General features: G+C 37.8%; 1 protein-coding gene across 2 annotated transcripts in view; it reads right to left on the bottom strand.

Moving 5' to 3' along the window:
- Positions 1 to 13,535, bottom strand: part of HBS1L (HBS1 like translational GTPase) — a 59,114-nt gene extending 45,579 nt beyond the window's left edge. The window contains exons 1-5 of one of the 2 annotated variants that reach the window (XM_030944407.1): positions 13,380 to 13,535; positions 10,718 to 10,783; positions 8,794 to 8,934; positions 6,450 to 6,644; positions 1,153 to 5,789 (exon numbers count right to left, since the gene is read on the bottom strand). In XM_030944407.1, the coding sequence (XP_030800267.1) occupies positions 4,342 to 5,789; positions 6,450 to 6,644; positions 8,794 to 8,934; positions 10,718 to 10,783; positions 13,380 to 13,422 (1,893 nt within the window). In that variant the 5' untranslated portion in view covers positions 13,423 to 13,535 and the 3' untranslated portion in view covers positions 1,153 to 4,341. Of the gene's footprint in view, positions 1 to 1,152; positions 5,790 to 6,449; positions 6,645 to 8,793; positions 8,935 to 10,717; positions 10,784 to 13,379 lie in introns of those variants that run through there. The other variant, XM_030944406.1, reaches the window with a different exon arrangement.
- Between the last annotated feature and the right edge of the window lie 5,742 nt (positions 13,536 to 19,277).

The raw sequence follows: 19,277 nt of genomic DNA, 5'->3' as shown, positions 1-19,277 counted from the left end.
ATGGGCCATTTTTAAGCATGCAATGTAACGAATCCACAAACCAGATAAAGAACCCTTCCATGATGACACTAGAAGCTGATGAGCAGCTTCATAAGATGGTTCATCTTAAGAATTACCTAAAATCACAAACTGCAATTAGCTTTTACTTTTTGGTAATATGGCGTACTTGAACAGACCACACAAAGGAGCAACTGCTGCATAATACAGCAATACTAAAACAGATACCCATTCTCATTGAACTGCATTGAAATAGCAATTTGGGAAGACAAGAGTGTGATTAAATAAATAAAAAATCACCATTGGCTTTTTGTTTCCTCACATTGTTCTCCAGTGCAGATAGGTGACTTGGACTAATGTCTTTTCTATCATCTAATTAGAAGTCTGGATGCAGTAAATTGAACATAAAATCTAAGTTCATCAGCTGTCTACATTTCAACAAAATGAAATTTTAAAAAAGTAAGATAACCATAAAAATTCAATTCATCCCTTTTCAGCACTTTAGGAAGTTTACTACATGAATTACAATGGGATGAAATATTTGCTCGAAATACTGATCCATAATCAAACCTAATACAAAAACATTTTTAAAATGCGAGAAGTTGGGTACTTTAGATTTGAAAAATATGTGACTGAGTGCCTGTACAACCCTAGCTCATATATGAACTACTGCCCTTGTATAATGGCCCTGTAATAAAGTACATATGCTTCATAAAAACACAAGCCATATCCAATATTCATACAAATCTTGTCCAGACAGTCATTTTTGCAGTACTAGTTTGCCTAAGTGCAGATTTTCAGAAACTGCTGATTACAGAAAAATGTTTTTGAATGGCACAGTAAGGAAACAGGGCAAAACACAAGACTGCAAAGACTACGCCCCTGCACCAATTAGTGTCTTAGAAATAACATTTTGAAATACTATTGTTCAACAGTTCTAGAAATTCAAGCAGTTTGCTGCACGTGAAACTTAAGATCTTGAGAACTGTCCAAATAGATTTTGCCTTAGTTTCTCCAAAGGAATCTTCTGTGCAAAGAATGCCCATGCAAACCTGGACAAGAACTGGAGTCTGTTTCCACAACAGACATAAACATTACAGAACATTCAACTCTATTTCTATCAGGTAAGTTAACAAGAAATGGTAATTAACTCAGTCCTTTAATAATATGCATTTTATTTACATACATAAAGCAACATCCAGAAGTCAATTTTGTATTAAAAATAGTCAGCAGCCATTTAAAGTTATGCACAAAATAGATTTGATGTACTAAATGCCTTAGGAGTACACAGCAGTAGTACATCTATGCGGTTTAGTATTATCTTTTTCTGTTTATATGCAAACACAGACAAGTATTTTGCAATGTTAATATGTGAATTCCAAAACAATTAACACAATTAACCCATATTAGCCAAAGATAGACAGTAACTGCAAAATGAGGCGGGGGGAATTACATACATAAATTAAGAAAATAAGCTCACCATGTCAAGCACAAAACAGCAGATTTAGTTTACTAGAATTCTAACATTCATTAGGCACAAACCCTTCAGTACAAAGGCCAAACAGTGGTTACACAAAAATGCCCCATACCATATCATGCAGTATTCCAACACAATTAAACTTGTCCTTGATACCATATACCTCATTCTCAGTAAATAAGGGAATAATTAAGGAAATTATTAAAATACCTGTTTAATTTAAAAAGCAAATATAGTGACACAATACTTTTTGTTTAGAAAAACAAAACTATAAAATTGTTTAGGCATGAAAATAAATCTCTGCTGAAAATGAACTGGAATTCAGGTTAATCCACCACTTAGTTACCTTCTCCAATGTTTAGCCTGCAGGTCCGTATTAATTCAAGGCTCACGTCAGGATTCAGGATTGCAAACTGAGGAAAAATCCCTCCCCTGCTGTTTACACACTGAACAGCATATACTGCTTCTTCATGACCACTAACACCAGAGTCAAATGCCAATGAAAAAGTAATTATATATGAAAATCTAGCTGCCTAACAAGATCCAAAGTTGTTTACTAAGGTAACAATCCCACAGTAAGATCCATGATAAACATACAATGATGATGTTCTTTTGCCCCCTACCACTTGTTCCAATGGTATCCACAGAACCTATATTTAGTTTTATGTCCAGTTCATGTTCTAAAATTAAAACAAATGCTAAGGAGTTTTATGCAAATAAGGGCAGCCAGGGGAATGAGAAAACAGACCAGAACCAAAGAGAAGTTAGAGAAAATAAAAAAATATTTAGAAGGGAAAGCAAAGCTGTTCAATTTTAAAGGATCCACATGTATTAGAAATCTCTACTGACATTAATGAAATCTTCTGCAGTATTTGAACAGAGGAAAGCAAAATCACCTACAAATATAACAGGCATGACGATGCCAAGCTTTGCACTCATATTTTATGTTGAAAAATTAGAATTTCTCTACTAGAAAAATACACACAATTTTGGGAAAAGTGAGCTGTAATTACAAACTCTGCTAACAGGACCCTTTGGTCAGTAGGAAAAACAGACTTGGATTCTTAAGCAGGGGGAAGTTAAAGTTTGGATTAACTGCAGAGAAAGAGATCACTGAAAAGCACTTCATATTTTTGACACAGTAGAATTTGCTATTATGACTAACGAATAAAACAATCAGGAGTACAGTCAGTATCCACCAGATTCTATAGAAAGTCTTCTCAGGAAATCAATTGTGCTCCTGCTAATGAACTTATCAGATCATAGCATATACACTGGATTGTATTATTTAATCTTTTAAAGGAATTTCAAATAGGTTAGGATAGATTAACACATCAATTGCAACATAAACACTGCAGCACTGTCATTATATAAAACTTTATTAATTAGGGTAAGAAACATTAATTTCATTCACAAGGTCAAAGATCACACTGCTCTTAGTCCTAAGTGACAGATGAATCAACTAGACAAACAAGCAAAATATACAGACCATTAAATTTGTACCTGAGAGAACTGGAACATGTTTTATTTTATTTAGAAACAAAATCGTAGTGCAATCTGAAGTGAGGAATAAACCTAAAGGTTTTGTCTTTTTTTTTTTACCTAACATGCTCAAAAAAATTGGGTTAAAACTAGATGAAAGTCGTATCTACTGTTTCATTCTAGCTGCCAAGTTTAGCATAAGTTTATGAACACACATTTTTTGAGTTGCAGCAGTATCACTTACTGAACTTATTGCTGTTCTGAATCTAAAATACTGTCAATGACACTGGAAATATATTAGAGGTCACAGTGTGTACCAAAAGGAAAGTTAAAACATACATGTAGCTACTAATTTGAATAACAGGGCACCATAGTAAGCCCAGAATGTTCTGATCTGGATAAAGATTCAAAGTAACAGCAATGTGTACTAAGAGCAGAAGAGAATGCATTTCCATTTCTGAAGGAAGTTTTCATCAAAAAAGAGGCAGACACAAACAGCACTTAGGCTTTGCCTTATTTTTTTTTCCATTGAGCAAAGACTCTCATGCTACAGTTGAAAGTACAGAAACTTCAGCATTTCTCTGAAAGGCCTGAGAATAAACAATAGAATCCTAGGGAAACTTCTTATGAAATACATGCAGCATGTACATACCTATAAAACTGCTGGTTTAAAATGCTGGATTATCACATTTTAATAGCTAACTGGAGTCACGGGGCACAACAACAATTTAATTGCTTGCTCCCCTACAAATTTGGTCCTATCAAAAACTACACATGTACTACCACAACCAGAACTGTCAAAACCTGAGGTCCTTGAGGCTTTTAAAAACTAAAGGCATTTCCGTTGTAATAGTGTAATCAGTATAAAGATAAAATAATGACATTGACTGGAAACATCCATTACAAGACTGGCAATTTAATAACATACCTTTATCAGAAAATCTAACCTTAAGAACATTTAATAAAACAGTTGTAATATAAACTGAGGTTCCTGCTCCCCAAACTATACACCATATAGCAAAAGAAAATTACTTTACAAAATAATAATTCACCTTTCTTCCCAATGAACTGTATCTTCAACACCTAAAGTGGTATTTCAAGAAGACTAATGGTGTTTACAGAATTCTGTACATGCATCTGTATAGTCGAGTTCAAGACTTTCCAAAAGTTAAAAATGTTAAACTGTCAGTGAAAATTATGCAAAAATTAGGATATTCAGTGCAGGACTTTAAAAGTTCACATACAAATTTCTACCTATCAGCAAGAATTGTAATATGTCAATTAAAAAAATAATAAAAAAATCAACTCTGGATCATAAATAGGTCCTATATTGATTCTTTAAATACAACTCAATATCAACACTGATGCCTTTTATTTTTCTCTCATTACTGTCTTGTAAAAGCTTTTCTTTGGTTAGCTTTCACAATATCATCAGGAGATGCTGTTTTGAAGTCAAATGGTGTTATGGCTATTGTAGGACCAGTTTCCTTGGGTTTTACATCTTGTACTTGTCTACTGTATAGGAAAGTTTTGTGCATCCCAACTGTGTGCCGCTTATACCCTTTGGGAGGATAACGGAGGCACAAGGTTAAAGCAAAAGCTGAAGGTCTTGCACGTAGCGCCTTTATCCATGAAAGGGACAAATCCTGCCTCTTAAGACCACCATGCCCTTTCTTGGGTTTTCTGTTTGCTTTGGCAAAACCAGAACATTTTCCTTGTTTTTCTTTTACAAGTTTCGTTTCAGGACTTAAGATATTTGACTGTCCTACCACACTTTTCTCTGTAGATACACCTGCATTTTTTACAAGGACACTTAAATCAATGTTGGCTCCTTGGGAGGGCCTCGATTCAATTACATTGTGCGTGGGCAAATCCGTCCTTTGCTGAGTTTTATCTATTTCAATAGTCTCTGCTATTAAATCCGAGAGTGATAAATTCTCAACTTCCTTTACTGGACAAACTTCAGAAAGGGCTAGAGAAGACAAAGATCCTGTTAGCTCTGGCATCCCACCTGAAATTTGGGGTTGACTTACTAGTTGTGATAATGATGAGGTTCCCAATTTCCTATCAGAGAGACTTGCTGTTGACTGGGTGTAAAGATCAGCCAATGAATAACAGTGGCTAGCACTGCTTTCTTGGTGCTCCTGAAGCAAGTCAGCCAATGATGTACTTCCAGATCTTAACACTGGCAAAGCAGCCATGTCTGAAGAGAGGCTTTCTTGCTTTCTACTTTGTGCAAGTGAAGAAAAATTTTCAAGAAGTTCATTTTTTTTATTTATAGTATGACTGACTTCATTATCAAGAGCCAAGTTTCCTAAAGCACTTCCTAAACATGGAGGACTATAAAAACTTGCATTACTATTACAATCAGAAGTTTTTGAGGAAAAAAGAGGAATGCTGTGTTCAGGACTCAAAGAATCACAAATCACATTCTGCATCAGCAAGGATTTCAAGTCCTGTGTTTCCTTGCATTTCAATGGGTTATTTCCTATCCTAAAGTAAACATCGTGACTGTCAGGAACCAAACTTACTGCATTAGCACTTTCTGGTAGTTGCTTCTCTGCTTGTTTATTCACAGGTGTATAAAATGATCCTTTACACAAATCATCACTGAACGCAGATGATAGAACAGGTGAAGAGGATTTCAATCCTTTCCTTTCACATGAAGGTATATTGGATTTTTCAAAATTTGTAGTTAAAGAATAAAGAGCTGAATCACTTTTGGCTGTCAAGTTTCCAAACCCAGGTCTGTTGGTGTTGTCAGCAAAACTGTCTATTGCACAAGCTAAACTGTCTGTATCAACACACATTTCTGGACAACAATGTAAGTCTCCTTACCTTACAAGAGCCAATAATTTTCAGATGGAAGTCCAGCCACAATGAAATATCCCATTTTTTAAAAGTTGACAGCAGCAACAAAAAAAAAAATCAAGAAACATGAAAAGGCATTTAATTACTAAGTGTCATCCAAAGGTAACGAACGTTCTATATGTAAATCACAGGTATCTACTGAAACACATAAAGAACTTTAAGAATCAGCAGAGAATGCCAGTAAAGACTACAAATATTTAAGTACAAATCAGAATAAAAAAAGCTACTGTATAGACACTACCCAAAAAGAGAGATACTAGGGATGGGAGATGTCAGTTTACCAAATAAATAACAGAAGGACTAAAAATTTAAAGATGCTTTCCAAATTTAAGGACATGCATTAATTCAGTTAAGTCATGTATTATAAATGAGAAATCTATCATGAACTGCAGATGGTCCCAGCTTGAATTTAAACTGACACTGAGGTGTTATTTTGACTTCTAGCTCAAGACAAGCTCTTTCCTTGAAACGTTTTAGAATACACATATAGTAAGTCAGTCTTCTTTCATTTTCCAAGAAATGACTATTGCAATGATAAGTGTCTTCACAGTTTGTAAAGCCAAAATTAAACTGTACATAGAAATGAATCACCTTGAATGTAAGCAATTAAATACAAGTATACCTTTTGTAGTCTTTGCTAAAATCACAGCATCCTTATTCTTGGTCTTCACATTTTGCTTACTGCCTTGTGAAAGCACAAGATCCAAAGCCTTTTGTACATCAAATTTAGCATCCAGTACTGCTTGCACCATTGTTTGTTCTGGTATGGACTCTGCCAAAACTTCTCTCATTTGATCAAGGCATGAATTAAGATGGGCTGAAAGAAACACATTACTGTTATAAGCTACCCAAAAATATGTCTTCAATGACCTGACCATTAGCACCACACCTCTGCTTAGCAAACAGAAGAGAAAAATATTACAACAAGGGTTAAAACCGTTAGAAATTAATTTCAATCTCATTTACTGCCCTGATAGACTTCGTTCCCACACCCTGCAGAATATTTGACCTACTTCAGGTATTGTAATAAATAATATATTACTGACTATTTATTAATCTAGGAAGACTCAGTACTGAAATATGTTGATGTTGTAAAATAACTATCTTCACTGCAGGGAAGAAATACAAATAATCACCTTAAAATTATCCAAAGCAACAGAGTAAGTCAACATAGAATCCCACTGAACAGCACATTTTAAGTGTTTACAGATGCTACAATTAACACCCAAAGTAAAACAGCATTTTCAGGGTCCTCAGGCCTTAACAACTGAAAACCTGGATCTACACAACAGGTTTCAAACTTCCTGTAATTTTTACCTTTTCTGACACCGCAGTATATTTTTTGGCTGATAAAATCAATTTTCCTTGGAGTATATTCCTGCAACTACTATAAGCCTTTACTAAGATTCTTGCTGCACAACAAGAGACTGAAAATTCACCAGGTTGCCACTCACTGGAAGCCATACAAACACTAAAGAGCAGAAGAAAATCTTCCTGAAATCCTGGTTTCTGCCAGTTCAGATTTTAGAAAACAGGAACTGAAGAACAGGAAGACAGCTACATATTTTTATTTGAACTCTTCCTGGAAGATGTTTAAAGAAGTTTGGGAATTCAACACTACAGAATTCCTACCTCAATGAGGTTACTTATATTATCACCCTTTACCTGTAATTCAAATAGCAAGTGAATCTTCCCCAGACATTTGCCCTGCAAAACAAATGTGGGTAGAGCCCTGCACAATGTGCTGGTTGCCATTTTACTGTCTAATACCCAACAAGAACAACCTTGTGAAACTCTTTGCAGCCCCCCTGGCTACATCAATAATTTTGTATTAATGGTCAACACTACATACTGTATGAAACATAATAGGTCTTGTGAGACCACTGCTATTTTCACAGTAGAAGTGGATATTTCAAGGATTCTTCTCCCTCTTTTTTTAGTCCAAAATGTTACTTCCCCTCCTGCCTCTATACCAGGTCTTAACTGGTTGAGTCTGTCAAAAGCATTCTGCAAAGCCAGAGGACTGCATTGTCTAGATCACATGTACCATTATACTGTCTCATCCTTTCAAATTGCCCTCCATGGCTTTATTTCATGCTGTAAAAACATGTATATTATTCCCCAACATATCATATTTAACCATATCTCTAAGCATTAGCTTAACTTATACCAATTTACTTGACATGGAATCCAGATTCTTTCTAATTCACTGTTCTGAATTTTCTGCAACTTTAAGTACCAAATTTCAACACACTTTAGTCTGATCTTTTCAACATTTAAAAAATAACCCTGATTATTTCCAAAACATTAAAAACTGTTAAACCATTAATACTTATGAAAGAGACTTGTGAATCTTTTTTACAAAGCAAGTAATTAGGCAATTAGGCAGCAAGTTTAAGAAACAAAAGCAAGTATTTTCCCCCAACCACTCAGTTCAGAACTCAGCTTGTAACATGGAACTCATGGCTGCAAGACTGAATGGAAACAAAAGTCTTACAAACTCAAAAGGTAAGGGTAAGAAAAGATTGTACAGAATATTGGCTACTCTTTCAAGGAAATGAAAGACTTTGAAAACCCCTTAAATACTGCTAATTGCTATAATTTGGAATGCAAAGCAAAAAGAAATCATTCTAATACTAATACTCGGTTTATAATATTCAAAAGTCAAGACTTGAGCTGTCAGTACAGCTGTTCTAATGTCTCCACTTCACATAAAATCTCATTATTTCTAGTAAGAAACTAAGAACACATTTCAGGGTATACAACCAAGTTACACGTAGTACACAAAAGGTAGTTATGAACTTGAAGAATGACCACTGAAGGTAGCTCCCTGAAGGCATTGTGTTATAACAAGATTCCAAAATTGTGAGCAATGTCAGTCAAGTAAGAAACATTAATTTAAGACTATTCTAGTAAATCTTTAATTCATGTAAGAGATTATTCTGATAGTTGTTTTCTATAATTACCTCTGTCAACTTCAGTCAACTGATGAGTGGGTGTAAAACAGTCAGCAGCAGCAGCATCAGTACCTTCATAGCCATATTCTTCTTCTAATGGCTCAGCAGACGTGGTTGGCTTGTCTCGTCTGGAGTAAATAAACTGAGCTGCTGCATTAGGTAAAAAACAAAGTATTAAAAAGAAGTCAATATTTTTCCTCCTTTAAAAGCAAAACATAACTAAAGGTAAAATAAGTTAGGATGTTGGACTGTTGCAGTGGTTTCAAGGGGGTGGTGAGACACTACTGTGTAATAACTACTAACTGAGGACTGCACAGAGCATACAACAGCTCATGCTAGAATATAAACAGGTTGCCATCACAGTGAAACTGCAGGATGGGCAATATCCTTGTATGACTGGAATGCAGTATTTCTGCAAAGTTCAGCATTACAAAAAAGATTATACTCCAGGTTTGAGAAACAGTACTTTCTATACAAATCTATGGCCTAATGTCTTCAAAACCTTACACCATTTTTGAATTTGAATTTTCAACCACTTTCAGTTTGAATTTTAAAAAGTTGAAGCCATGAAATGAGCATGGCTATTAAAGTATGTGACTATAATATGTGACTGTTATATTACTGATAAGAATTTAATGGAGTTGAACACATCCTTTCTTTCTTGGAATTTCATTAGAAATACAGCCTATGAGTAAAAACACCTATTCACACAAAACTTTAAAAAAGTGCTGGTTTCACTCTGATTTAGCAACATTAAGCCATATACAGCTAAAACTCCTTGCTGAACAAGAGCCCTAGTCATTATCCTCTCTCAGAAAAGTGCAAAGCATAATGTAAACAAATTGCTTTAAGCCATGTAATATTCTCCCCAGCTCTGAAATCCATATGGAAAGCAGGTGTACATCCAGAAGTAGCAACTCCTAGCAGCTGCCTCCCAGACGCATACACACCACTTCATATTCAATTGCCATAAGTGAAGCAACTATTAAGACTGTTATACAATCTACATCAGATTATTTTATAATTGAAGCTTCCACACAAAGAGTTTTTAGGAAAATTACTGTGCACAATCAGGAAATGATTCTGCCATTTATCATTCTATACTTGAGCAAAGGTACACATTGCACATCTTCATCACTGAAATCAACAGCATGGGAGAGGACCAGAGTTTTAAAGACTTTATTATCTCAAGTTCCTGTGGCCAGAGGTCACACACTACGTCACAGTCACAGTGGATTAGATCCAAACCAGTTACCTGCAGCTTCATGTCAACCCCAGCTGTACTATTTCCAAGGTCTATTCAGCTCTAGAAACACTGCCACCAAATCTGGGGAAACCCTAAACTGATAATCTTGCCAGAGGCTTGACTGGAGAACACAACTTGATGGTTCTATAGCCAGGCTGAATTCAGCTGGGCTGAGCCACTCTAATTACGCCTTACCTGAGCACACAGCCATTGCTGTTTTTAAAGCTACTTTGCAACACTGCAAATGCTGGAAGGCTGATTAGCTGCACATGATCTTGCATGAGAGGAACAGCACTGCAACCCACAAGGAGATTCCCTGTCCCACACGTACTCAAAGGTGTATAGAAGACATCAACTACCAGGTGCACAATAACAACTGTTAAGCCCAGGCAGATCCTACTAACTAGAGGAAAAGACACCAAATGTTTCAAGAATATCAACACACTCCCACAGAGTAGATTTTCACATTAACAAGTACATTCCAACCATCTAGGATTTAAGATGTGGCCAGTTGTCTAATGAGACTTTCAAATGTCCAATGCCTAACACTGCATAACTGACTGCAGCAGGATTATGGCCACTAGGCACTTTTCAAAAGTGTCACTAGCTTTTAAAACTTGTTTTCATTCAGAAATAAATATCAGAACAGGCATCAATGAACAATACTTGATAATTATTTGAACTAACCTGTTGAAGGAGAAATGCAATAATCATCTTCTACTGATTGGCCATACACATCATCATCTTCAAAGTCTATAAAGCAAAAACAGCAAGATTAATCTGTACAATTTCTAAATAATATTCTAATTCAAAGCATACATTTTGCACAAGGTTTTATGAAATAATGCATTTCCTGTATTCCAGTGAGGTTCTGTTTATTTAACGAGGTGAAAAATAACCTTCCAAGTGCCAATAACATAATTTTCTTACAATAATACAATTTTACATTCAATAGTCTTTTCATTAGGCTGAAAATTTCCAAGAGCTTCCATACTTCACACCTCCTCCTTCAGCAGCTCCTTGGCCCTCACAGACTAAATCTAACTTTCTACATTCCACAAATCTTTACCCATGGCATTTCTCTTGATATTTTTGCTTGACCTCTCAGTCTTCACCCCAGACAGGCAGTTCAATTACAATTTCTACTCCAACGACTCAGGATCAGCATTTCTACTCCACTCCTATGCATTTGTCACCTTTCTACTCTATTTTATGCTCATACCCATCCACCTTTCAAATGAAGTTCAGCAAGGCAAAAAAATAATTTCACAATTCCCTCTGAATATGCAAAACTGTTTCAGGTAAAAAGCAAGCATATTAAACAGTTACTTAAAGATAAAATATTCTTTCCTCAGGAAAAAAAAAGGCACCAAGAAATACAAAGTTATTCACTTTTCTCTCCTAAAACAAATCCTGGTATTATGCCAATTTAAAAAAAATAGTGTAATTTTCACTAAGTAATAATGAAATAAATGAAAAAAGTAACAAACAATTATTAAAGACACTACTGCATTTGGCAGTTTCACAAGTAACATCTATTCTTTATTGCTGTAAAAGACAGACCGCAGCATGCACTGACCATAAAAATTAGTATTTAAAAATTACATAAATTACAAAGAACAGAGTAGAAGCTACTCGGTAGAAGCATTCCAGCTATACTGTCAAGATATTTGCAGACGGAATATCACATTTGGTTGTGATCACTATATCTCAGAAAGGAGAGGGGAAAAAATGGAACATGGTCAAATAAAGACCCGAAGATCTAAGGCCTCAGAAGTCTTTCTATGAAAGGAAACCAAAAAATACTAAGCTAAATATTTAGCTTAGAAATACAACTCATACTTAGGCATTACAGAACCACATACAGCATAAAAAAAACATACTGCATTTAATAGAGAACAAGACACAAAGTCTATTTCATTTGGGCCATAAAAGAGTCTGTGTGACTACAGAAGAAACTTGTGGTACAAGGGTAAAGACCCGACACGTAACCTCACAATCATGTTTCCAATACCAAAAGGAACTTAATAGCTACAGCAAATTACTGAGTATTTCAGTAAACTCATAACAAGAGTCTGATGAGTGTATCAACACTGAAATTAACTATGGATTGCACACTCAACTTCTCAAAAGCCAGCGACTCAGCTGAAATCAACATTTTAATCAATCTGTGATGAAAAATGGTTCTAGAGGATGAAAAAATCAAGCAGTAAAATTCCCAGTGTATTGCAGGATTTTGCCTATATTAGGCAAATTTACACTAGCAGAAACTTCAAGGTGGGAACTCCCAGCCAGCACAGGTCACATGAAATTACAACTTCCAAGAAATTCCAATATCAGAGTGCAAAACCCAATGTGTATTACTATAATACAAAAAACCGTGTAGTCTGTTCACTCAACAGAAGACCAGAGGCAGGCTGAAGCATTTCTTGCATTTTTTTAATAATCCGACAAGGCAAAGCAACAAAATTGCTGCTCTCTCACAAAAGGGCTCTTTAAATATTGGTACAAATGAAGTGCGTCCATTTCTCCAAAACCCAAGCCAACAAAAATAAAGACTTTCAGGGAAAAAAAATTACTCTGATTTACAATTTGTGTAAGTTAATGGAGCCAGGGCACAAAGAAAGCAGCAGTACTGCAGGTACAAGCCAAGTTGTTATGGAAGAATTCCTTCATTCACTCAAGAAGCATAAGTAAAATGAGACAAGTGCCTGAAAAAGAGATTAATCCCTAAATGCACAACACCATCGTTAAGAATTAAATTTCTTCCTCAAGTAACAGCTGTTAACTCTCATTTATTAACATCAGCAGCACTTTGCTAGAGTTTGGCCGTGAATAGAATTTTTTAAGTTTTTCAAGACTAAAGATGGATGGATTCAACCATACTGAGGCTTTTTTCAAGTCAGTGCCGCGGAGTCAATTAGGCAGCTCAATGCAACGCAGCTGTGGCTTGGACCCCGTACCAGGGCCACGTTCTCTGCCTGTGGAAGCTCCCGGGAGCCCCCGGCAGCAGGAGGAGGTCCTGGACGGCAGAGCGGCCACGTGCGCCCGACCCTCCCCGCCTCCGTTTCGGGCGGGAAACGGGCCGGGAACGGGGCGGGGAGAGGCCTCGCCCGGAGCCCCGTCCAACCCCCGCCGAGGGGAGGTGAGGGGGCGGCTTTTCCCCTCCCACCGCTCCTGACAGCCCCCCCGGGCCCTCCCCTACCGCCGTGCGAGCCCCGCCACACCCTCCAGGCCGCGGCCACCGGCCGGCCGATGGCAGGGGCACGGGCCGAGGAGCGCGGAGGGACCGGCAGCTGCGGAGGGCTCCGCAGCTCTGCCACCCGCGCCTGCTCGCCATAACCGCTACCTTCGTCGTAGTTATATCCTCGGACGTTCCTGTGCCGGGACATGACGGCGACGGCGGCGGCCTCGCTCGCCCACCCGCGGTGACGCTGGCGCGGCCGGCCTAGGTCGCCATGTTGAAGTACGGCGGCGCCTGGCGGAATCCCCTGTTGCGCAGGCGCACAGGGCGCCGCTTCCGCCCTCGTGCGCTGCTGAGCATGCGCACGGCCCGTCCCCCCTGGCTCGGGCCGCGCGGGGCCGGGGGCGGCTCTCGGAGGCGCTCGCGCCCCGCCCTTGCGCCGGGCCCGGCTGAGGGGGGCCGGGGGGCCCCGGGCCTGGCGGGGCAGCCTGCGACAGGCGGCTGGGGGGGCACCTGGGGCTGACGGGTGGCTGCTGTGATGGAGACCAGCCCCAGTTTGGTGTCCGTGGTCTTGGGAGCCTCTTCCAGCCTGAATAAACGTTGCGGTGATTCTGCAGCGTCTGGCAGCATAAACTCTGTCTGTAGTAGCTGTTTGTTTAGTAATGTGAGTTACAAGGAAAATCTAGATAGGAGATGGCCAATTTTCCGTCAGTGTTTGATTCAAGACAAAAATGGGAAGTTTTACATGCACTCATGTAAGCAAGTGTTTCAAAGCTTATTCAAAAACAGTTGCATCATTGATGAAAAGGGAGCATTCTGTATAGGCCTAAATTCGCTTATTTAAATGCAGTTGAAGTAGGTGTCTGTGATCTGTGTAGCACCACAGGAATGAGGTTTTAAGTACAAGGCCTTTCTCAGTCCTGGATCTGAAACAGCTCCAGGTGACCTGGTTTTTTGGTGATGAGCAGCCATTATAATCCAGGGGCTGACTAGTGGCCAGGCTTAAATTAGCTGCTGTGGGTAAATGCAAGCTGTAATAATTCGCGTTGCTGTTGGCTGTGTTAAGAAGCAAAAGGTCAAAGTATTAGGCCCCATAGAGCCTTGATCTGACTACAGTGGCACGTTACTGTGACACTTCCTAATGCTGAGTTTCAGCCTGCAGGGGCATTGCACTGCCAAGGGTTTGGATAACCAAGGGATGTCCCTGCAGCTGCTCTTCTTTCTGGGGCAGACTGGGAAGGACAGGCAGACAAGACCTTAAGCTCTGATGAAAAAGGGAGTTGGGATAGAAATCCCAGTTCATGAGCTCCAGCTCTGACAGAATCTGTTTCTGTATCTGCCAGCCCAGTTGTTTCCCAGATACCTGCATTCATCTGTGGGCTTGGGAGCTGCTAGGCAGATGACACCATTAATATTTCTGAAGTCAGGTGTCTTCATCTTTAAGACTTTCAATAATTTATTTACCATCTCTTCACCCAGTCTTGAGAATACCAGAAATCGAGTCCCCCTCCAGCCACCTGCATGCTCCAGGTGTCCTCTGACACCCCAGCAAACAGCCACACATCCCTACGAATACACATGCCCTGCTTCTGTACCTGCCACCTAACTATTGTCTTGTCCTTGCCCACATGCCAAGATTGTCACTATCTGCCACTCCACATCCTTCCTGGTCACTGCCAGGGGCAGGGAGTATTAACCACAAGCCAAAAGTTTGTCTTCATACACAAATAGTATGCAAAGTTACAGATTGTTTCCTTATATTATTTGCATATTTCTAACTAATTTCTACAGAGAAGCACGTGTGGTTGAACAGGCTTAGGCTCTATATAATGACTTCCGTATGGTGCTAGGATTAAAACAGAATTGGAAACAAAGATTTCTGGTTAATACTGGTGTCCTGTTGGCCTTTAGTGTCCAATGTTCTCTGCAGCAGAGGTTTAACTCAGAGGATTAGTTGTGCTAATCCTTATCTGTCCCAATCTCTTGACATGAGTCAAAGACACAAAAGTGGAGACTTGATATCATCCATTATTACTACAGCCAGGGTAGCACACTTCTAAATTCAAAACCTGATTCCAGCATCTGTTTTCTGAGCCTTCAGTGAGGTAACTTGAGACACTATATCACTACAACTATAGAGCATTCTACCAGTCTGCCTCCAACAGCTTTACTTCGGAAAAGACACACTTTCCAGCCTCTGAAATTACTTCAATCCCATTCTTCAAATGTTAAAAACTCCAGTAAACATTAATCATGTACATTTAGCTTTTTTTTTTCTTTCAGGTAGAGACAGTTCTCATTTCTCACACCTGACCATTGTGTTGCAAAGATATTTCTTTTATCCTTCTTATTGATGCTTTTTACATAAATCACCAGTTGCTTATCAAATAATAAATTTTTCATGTTTGAATTTTTTTCATTACTTCTCTTGATTTTCAGTGACTGTGACCTCCACAGATACGATGCTCATTTCATTTGCCTGATAGTCAAATGTAACATTGTTTTCAATATTTCAAAATTAGTTCAAAACAGGAAAATAAATAAAAGTTGTAAAAATATCAAGGTAAGCCAAATGGAGGAGATGATATACTATGTAGTCTTTCCATGGCATTAATAGTGAACTTGAAACGTTGCTATTTTTCTTCATTTAAAGTGTAATATGTTATATCATACAAGACTTAAGGAAAAAAGAACCTGAAAACAACAATTTCTTACAGGAGCACAATTACTTCATATTATTATTTCGTACATAGTATCTTCAAAGAGTCATAAATACACTGTGATTATTCCTTGCCTTTTCTTAATTCTGAGACATATGTAAATATTTTAGGGAAAGATATCCAAGAAGTAAGCTTTCGTCCTCAAGCCCTAACTGTACCTCAGTTATTGCTACTTGTGCGTGAATGCAAGGTTCATGAAGAGTATTCATCTGATAGCAAAGCAATCTTCTATAACTAAACATTATTCCTTCAGCTGCAATTAAAGCACCATCAGAGAACCTTGTCAGTCTGTCCCCAGCAGCTCTGACTGAGGAATGACTAACCAGGTCACTTCTGGCATTCATTTCCTTCCTGCCCACTGAGATTATATATTACTTTAATGTGTGTGTGCCTTCAGAAGTGAACAAAGATCACTGGTCTCAATCCAGGTGGCAGCATTTCTGGAATCCTTTTTTTCAGCAATAGCCCAGCACTATGAATTGTTTTTGTAACTGTAAGAATCAGTTAATAAAATATTTAATAATTTCATTTTAGCTAAATAGAAAGTCTTTCATAAGATGTTATTTCTTCTTAAAGTGAAGCCAAGCTTTTTACTAGTTTAGTAGTCTTAGTTACAAAATATTCAGTCTATTTCAATATTGTATTGTCCTTTTAAACCAAAGTCAACCAAGACCTGGTCTAGGGAAAAACCAGCATAATTCCAGATGTTTTACCACACTACCAGGTGGGGCTGTTAAGTTCTAAAATATAGATTGTCAAGGTCAGTAAACACATTTCCAGCTCCTAAATGATCTGACTAGCTCAAAAGAACTGCAGCCAGTAAATACATGTCTGGTTTTGTCTAAAATGATGTCATGTAGTCAGAAGCTGATTTAAAAGTTAGAAAACAAAGAGTATTAATAAATTATCATTTTGTACATATGGTAAATAGCAAGTGTCTCCAATTTTCCACAGTATGAATGAGCTTGTTAAATATATTTATTATTTCTTTGGGAATGATCAGTGCAGAACAAGTTTCACATATGAGTGATTTATGTTAAGTCAAGACCTTACACAATTTCAACAAGATCTATTAACAGCTGAGTTAGATGGCAGCTGATGGCAAATAGTAATGCAATGGCAATTCAGTCTGTAAAAGTGACTTAGTTGTATAGTTTAACATAGAATCATTAAAACTTGAAAAGACCTTTAAGATAATTGAGTCCAATCCAACCATAAACCTAACACTGCCAAGTCGACCCCATTTGTGTTCCTCACAAGTGTGTAAACTTCCTGTTACAATAAGGAATAAATATTTCAGTGGCTTTAGATGAATCTATACTTTCTGTAACACTTTGGTTTCAATCCTAAATTCCCATCACCCTGCTGCCTCCCTGCTGGCTCTCAGACTGCTTCACATCTGCAGCGACCCAAATATAGGCCCAGAAAGGGAAGTTCAGTCTCTGCAAGGAGGGGAGGTGCCTTGAACCACACTGCTGGGACAGAAGGAGTTGAAATTCGAGCATGGTTGCCAAGAGCATGGTAGCTAAAGCCACTGTGAAGCACTAAATGAAAACCTATTATCTATTGGTTTTACCCCTGAATAAAAACAATTTTTTATTACAACAGAATGGCATTCACAGTTGGTCTGTGAAGTTTATTCTTGGTACAGAGAGAGATAAGTGATGAAAATTATCAGGGGTATGGGAAATATATGAAGAAAGATTAAAAGGATTAAGAGTTTGTCTTACAGAGATGATGTATAAAATGGAACATGACCAGTTTATACTAGGAGTGGCTGAGAAATAACCATCGGAGTTTTTTTTCTCATAGCAAAAGCTTTTCTCAATTTCCTTGAAATTGAAAGAAGGCAAATTTTAAACTGATAAAAGTAGACAATTTTCATTCAGCACAGAATTAGACTACAAAGTTCATGAGCAAGATAAATGATCATGGTTAAAAAATTGGCAAGATTCAAACAGTTTACATCCTTGTGTAGATGACAGGAATACTTAAACATGATCACAGTAAATATTTAAAGTCTATATAAAATTCTGCAAGGTATGGAAATTTTCATGTTAGAGATTCCATCTGCTTTTCTTGTTACAAGTGACTGACAGGATAAATTAAGGGAACTGTAGACCTAAGGAAGAGGCAAAACAGAAGGCTGTCATTATGACTTGGTTGTATATGATGCGCGTGTCCACACTAATGCAATTTATAGTGACACATACATATATTTATATGTATATAGGCAGCATTCTGATGTGTGTGACTATATACATCAATTTATCAAGCACTTCTAAAAGTTTGTCATGGATCCTGGCTACTACCATAAACTGTGACTTCATCAATTTGTCTGTAATGATTGGACAGAGAGAGATGCAATCTAACTTTCAGTAACAGCAGTGAAACCTTTTTCTACTGCATCTATAGGAAAAAACACCAGAGTGAACTTAGATCCTGGAAAATGTCTTTTGACAGACACTACGCAAGTCTGCAAATCAAAGCAGAGTAAATACAGTTTGAGAAATCCATAGCTTTCCTGTATAGAGTAATTCATGACACAGATCTGACTGGGACATTCCACTACTGATCTCTTCTTAGAGACTTTAAATAAAAAACAAATGCTGACACCTGTATGCTTCTGGGAGGCACAGTAATACTTAGCTTGTTGGGAAGACAGCCTGTTAAAGTCTAAGAATTATGTTAGAATTACTCTGATTTTGTTTTCTGTGTTCTGCACTTTTACATTTTTGGGACCTGCCTTTGACAAACCCAGCTATATATTTTGGGCCACTGAGTCAGGGAAACCCCCTGTACTTGTCTCTCTCAGAAATCCACTACCTCCATGGTTATTCTGAGTCACATTTCTTCCCCCATGAGACTCAGTATTGAATCTGTAAAACTGGGATGCATCGGGTTGAAGAGATTTATGTGGTGTTACTGTGTCAGGGAGCATCATTTGATGAATAAGAAACGTGGCTTCATTCAGACTGATACTATATGTCAGTCTTTGACTAAAGTCTTTTGTTTCCTCTTCCCCCAAAATTTTCACTTTCAAAGGGTGATTCTTCAAGAAATTATCAAGTCCCTCTTTATCTCTCAAATTATTCTCATGTACTGCACACTGAAGAATCCCATAGAAGGTATTGCTAATTCATCCTGCAATCACAGGATATAATGCACTTCAGATGCTCTTTTATTTTGGGTTTTTTTTTTTTTGTCATCATATTTGGTGTATCCTAGAGTCAAATGCAGTCCTGCAGCACAAAGCAGTGACTCTAGCAGGAATCTTGCACAATAATATCCTTTTAGTTCCATTTTTTCTTATCTGATAACCAGAAACTACTTAACAAGATGC

The sequence above is a fragment of the Camarhynchus parvulus genome, chromosome 3 (assembly GCF_901933205.1).
Source record: "Camarhynchus parvulus chromosome 3, STF_HiC, whole genome shotgun sequence".
Lineage (NCBI taxonomy): Eukaryota > Metazoa > Chordata > Aves > Passeriformes > Thraupidae > Camarhynchus > Camarhynchus parvulus.
Note: the sequence above shows the minus strand (reverse complement) of the source record. Positions and strands in the feature narration are given on the sequence as shown.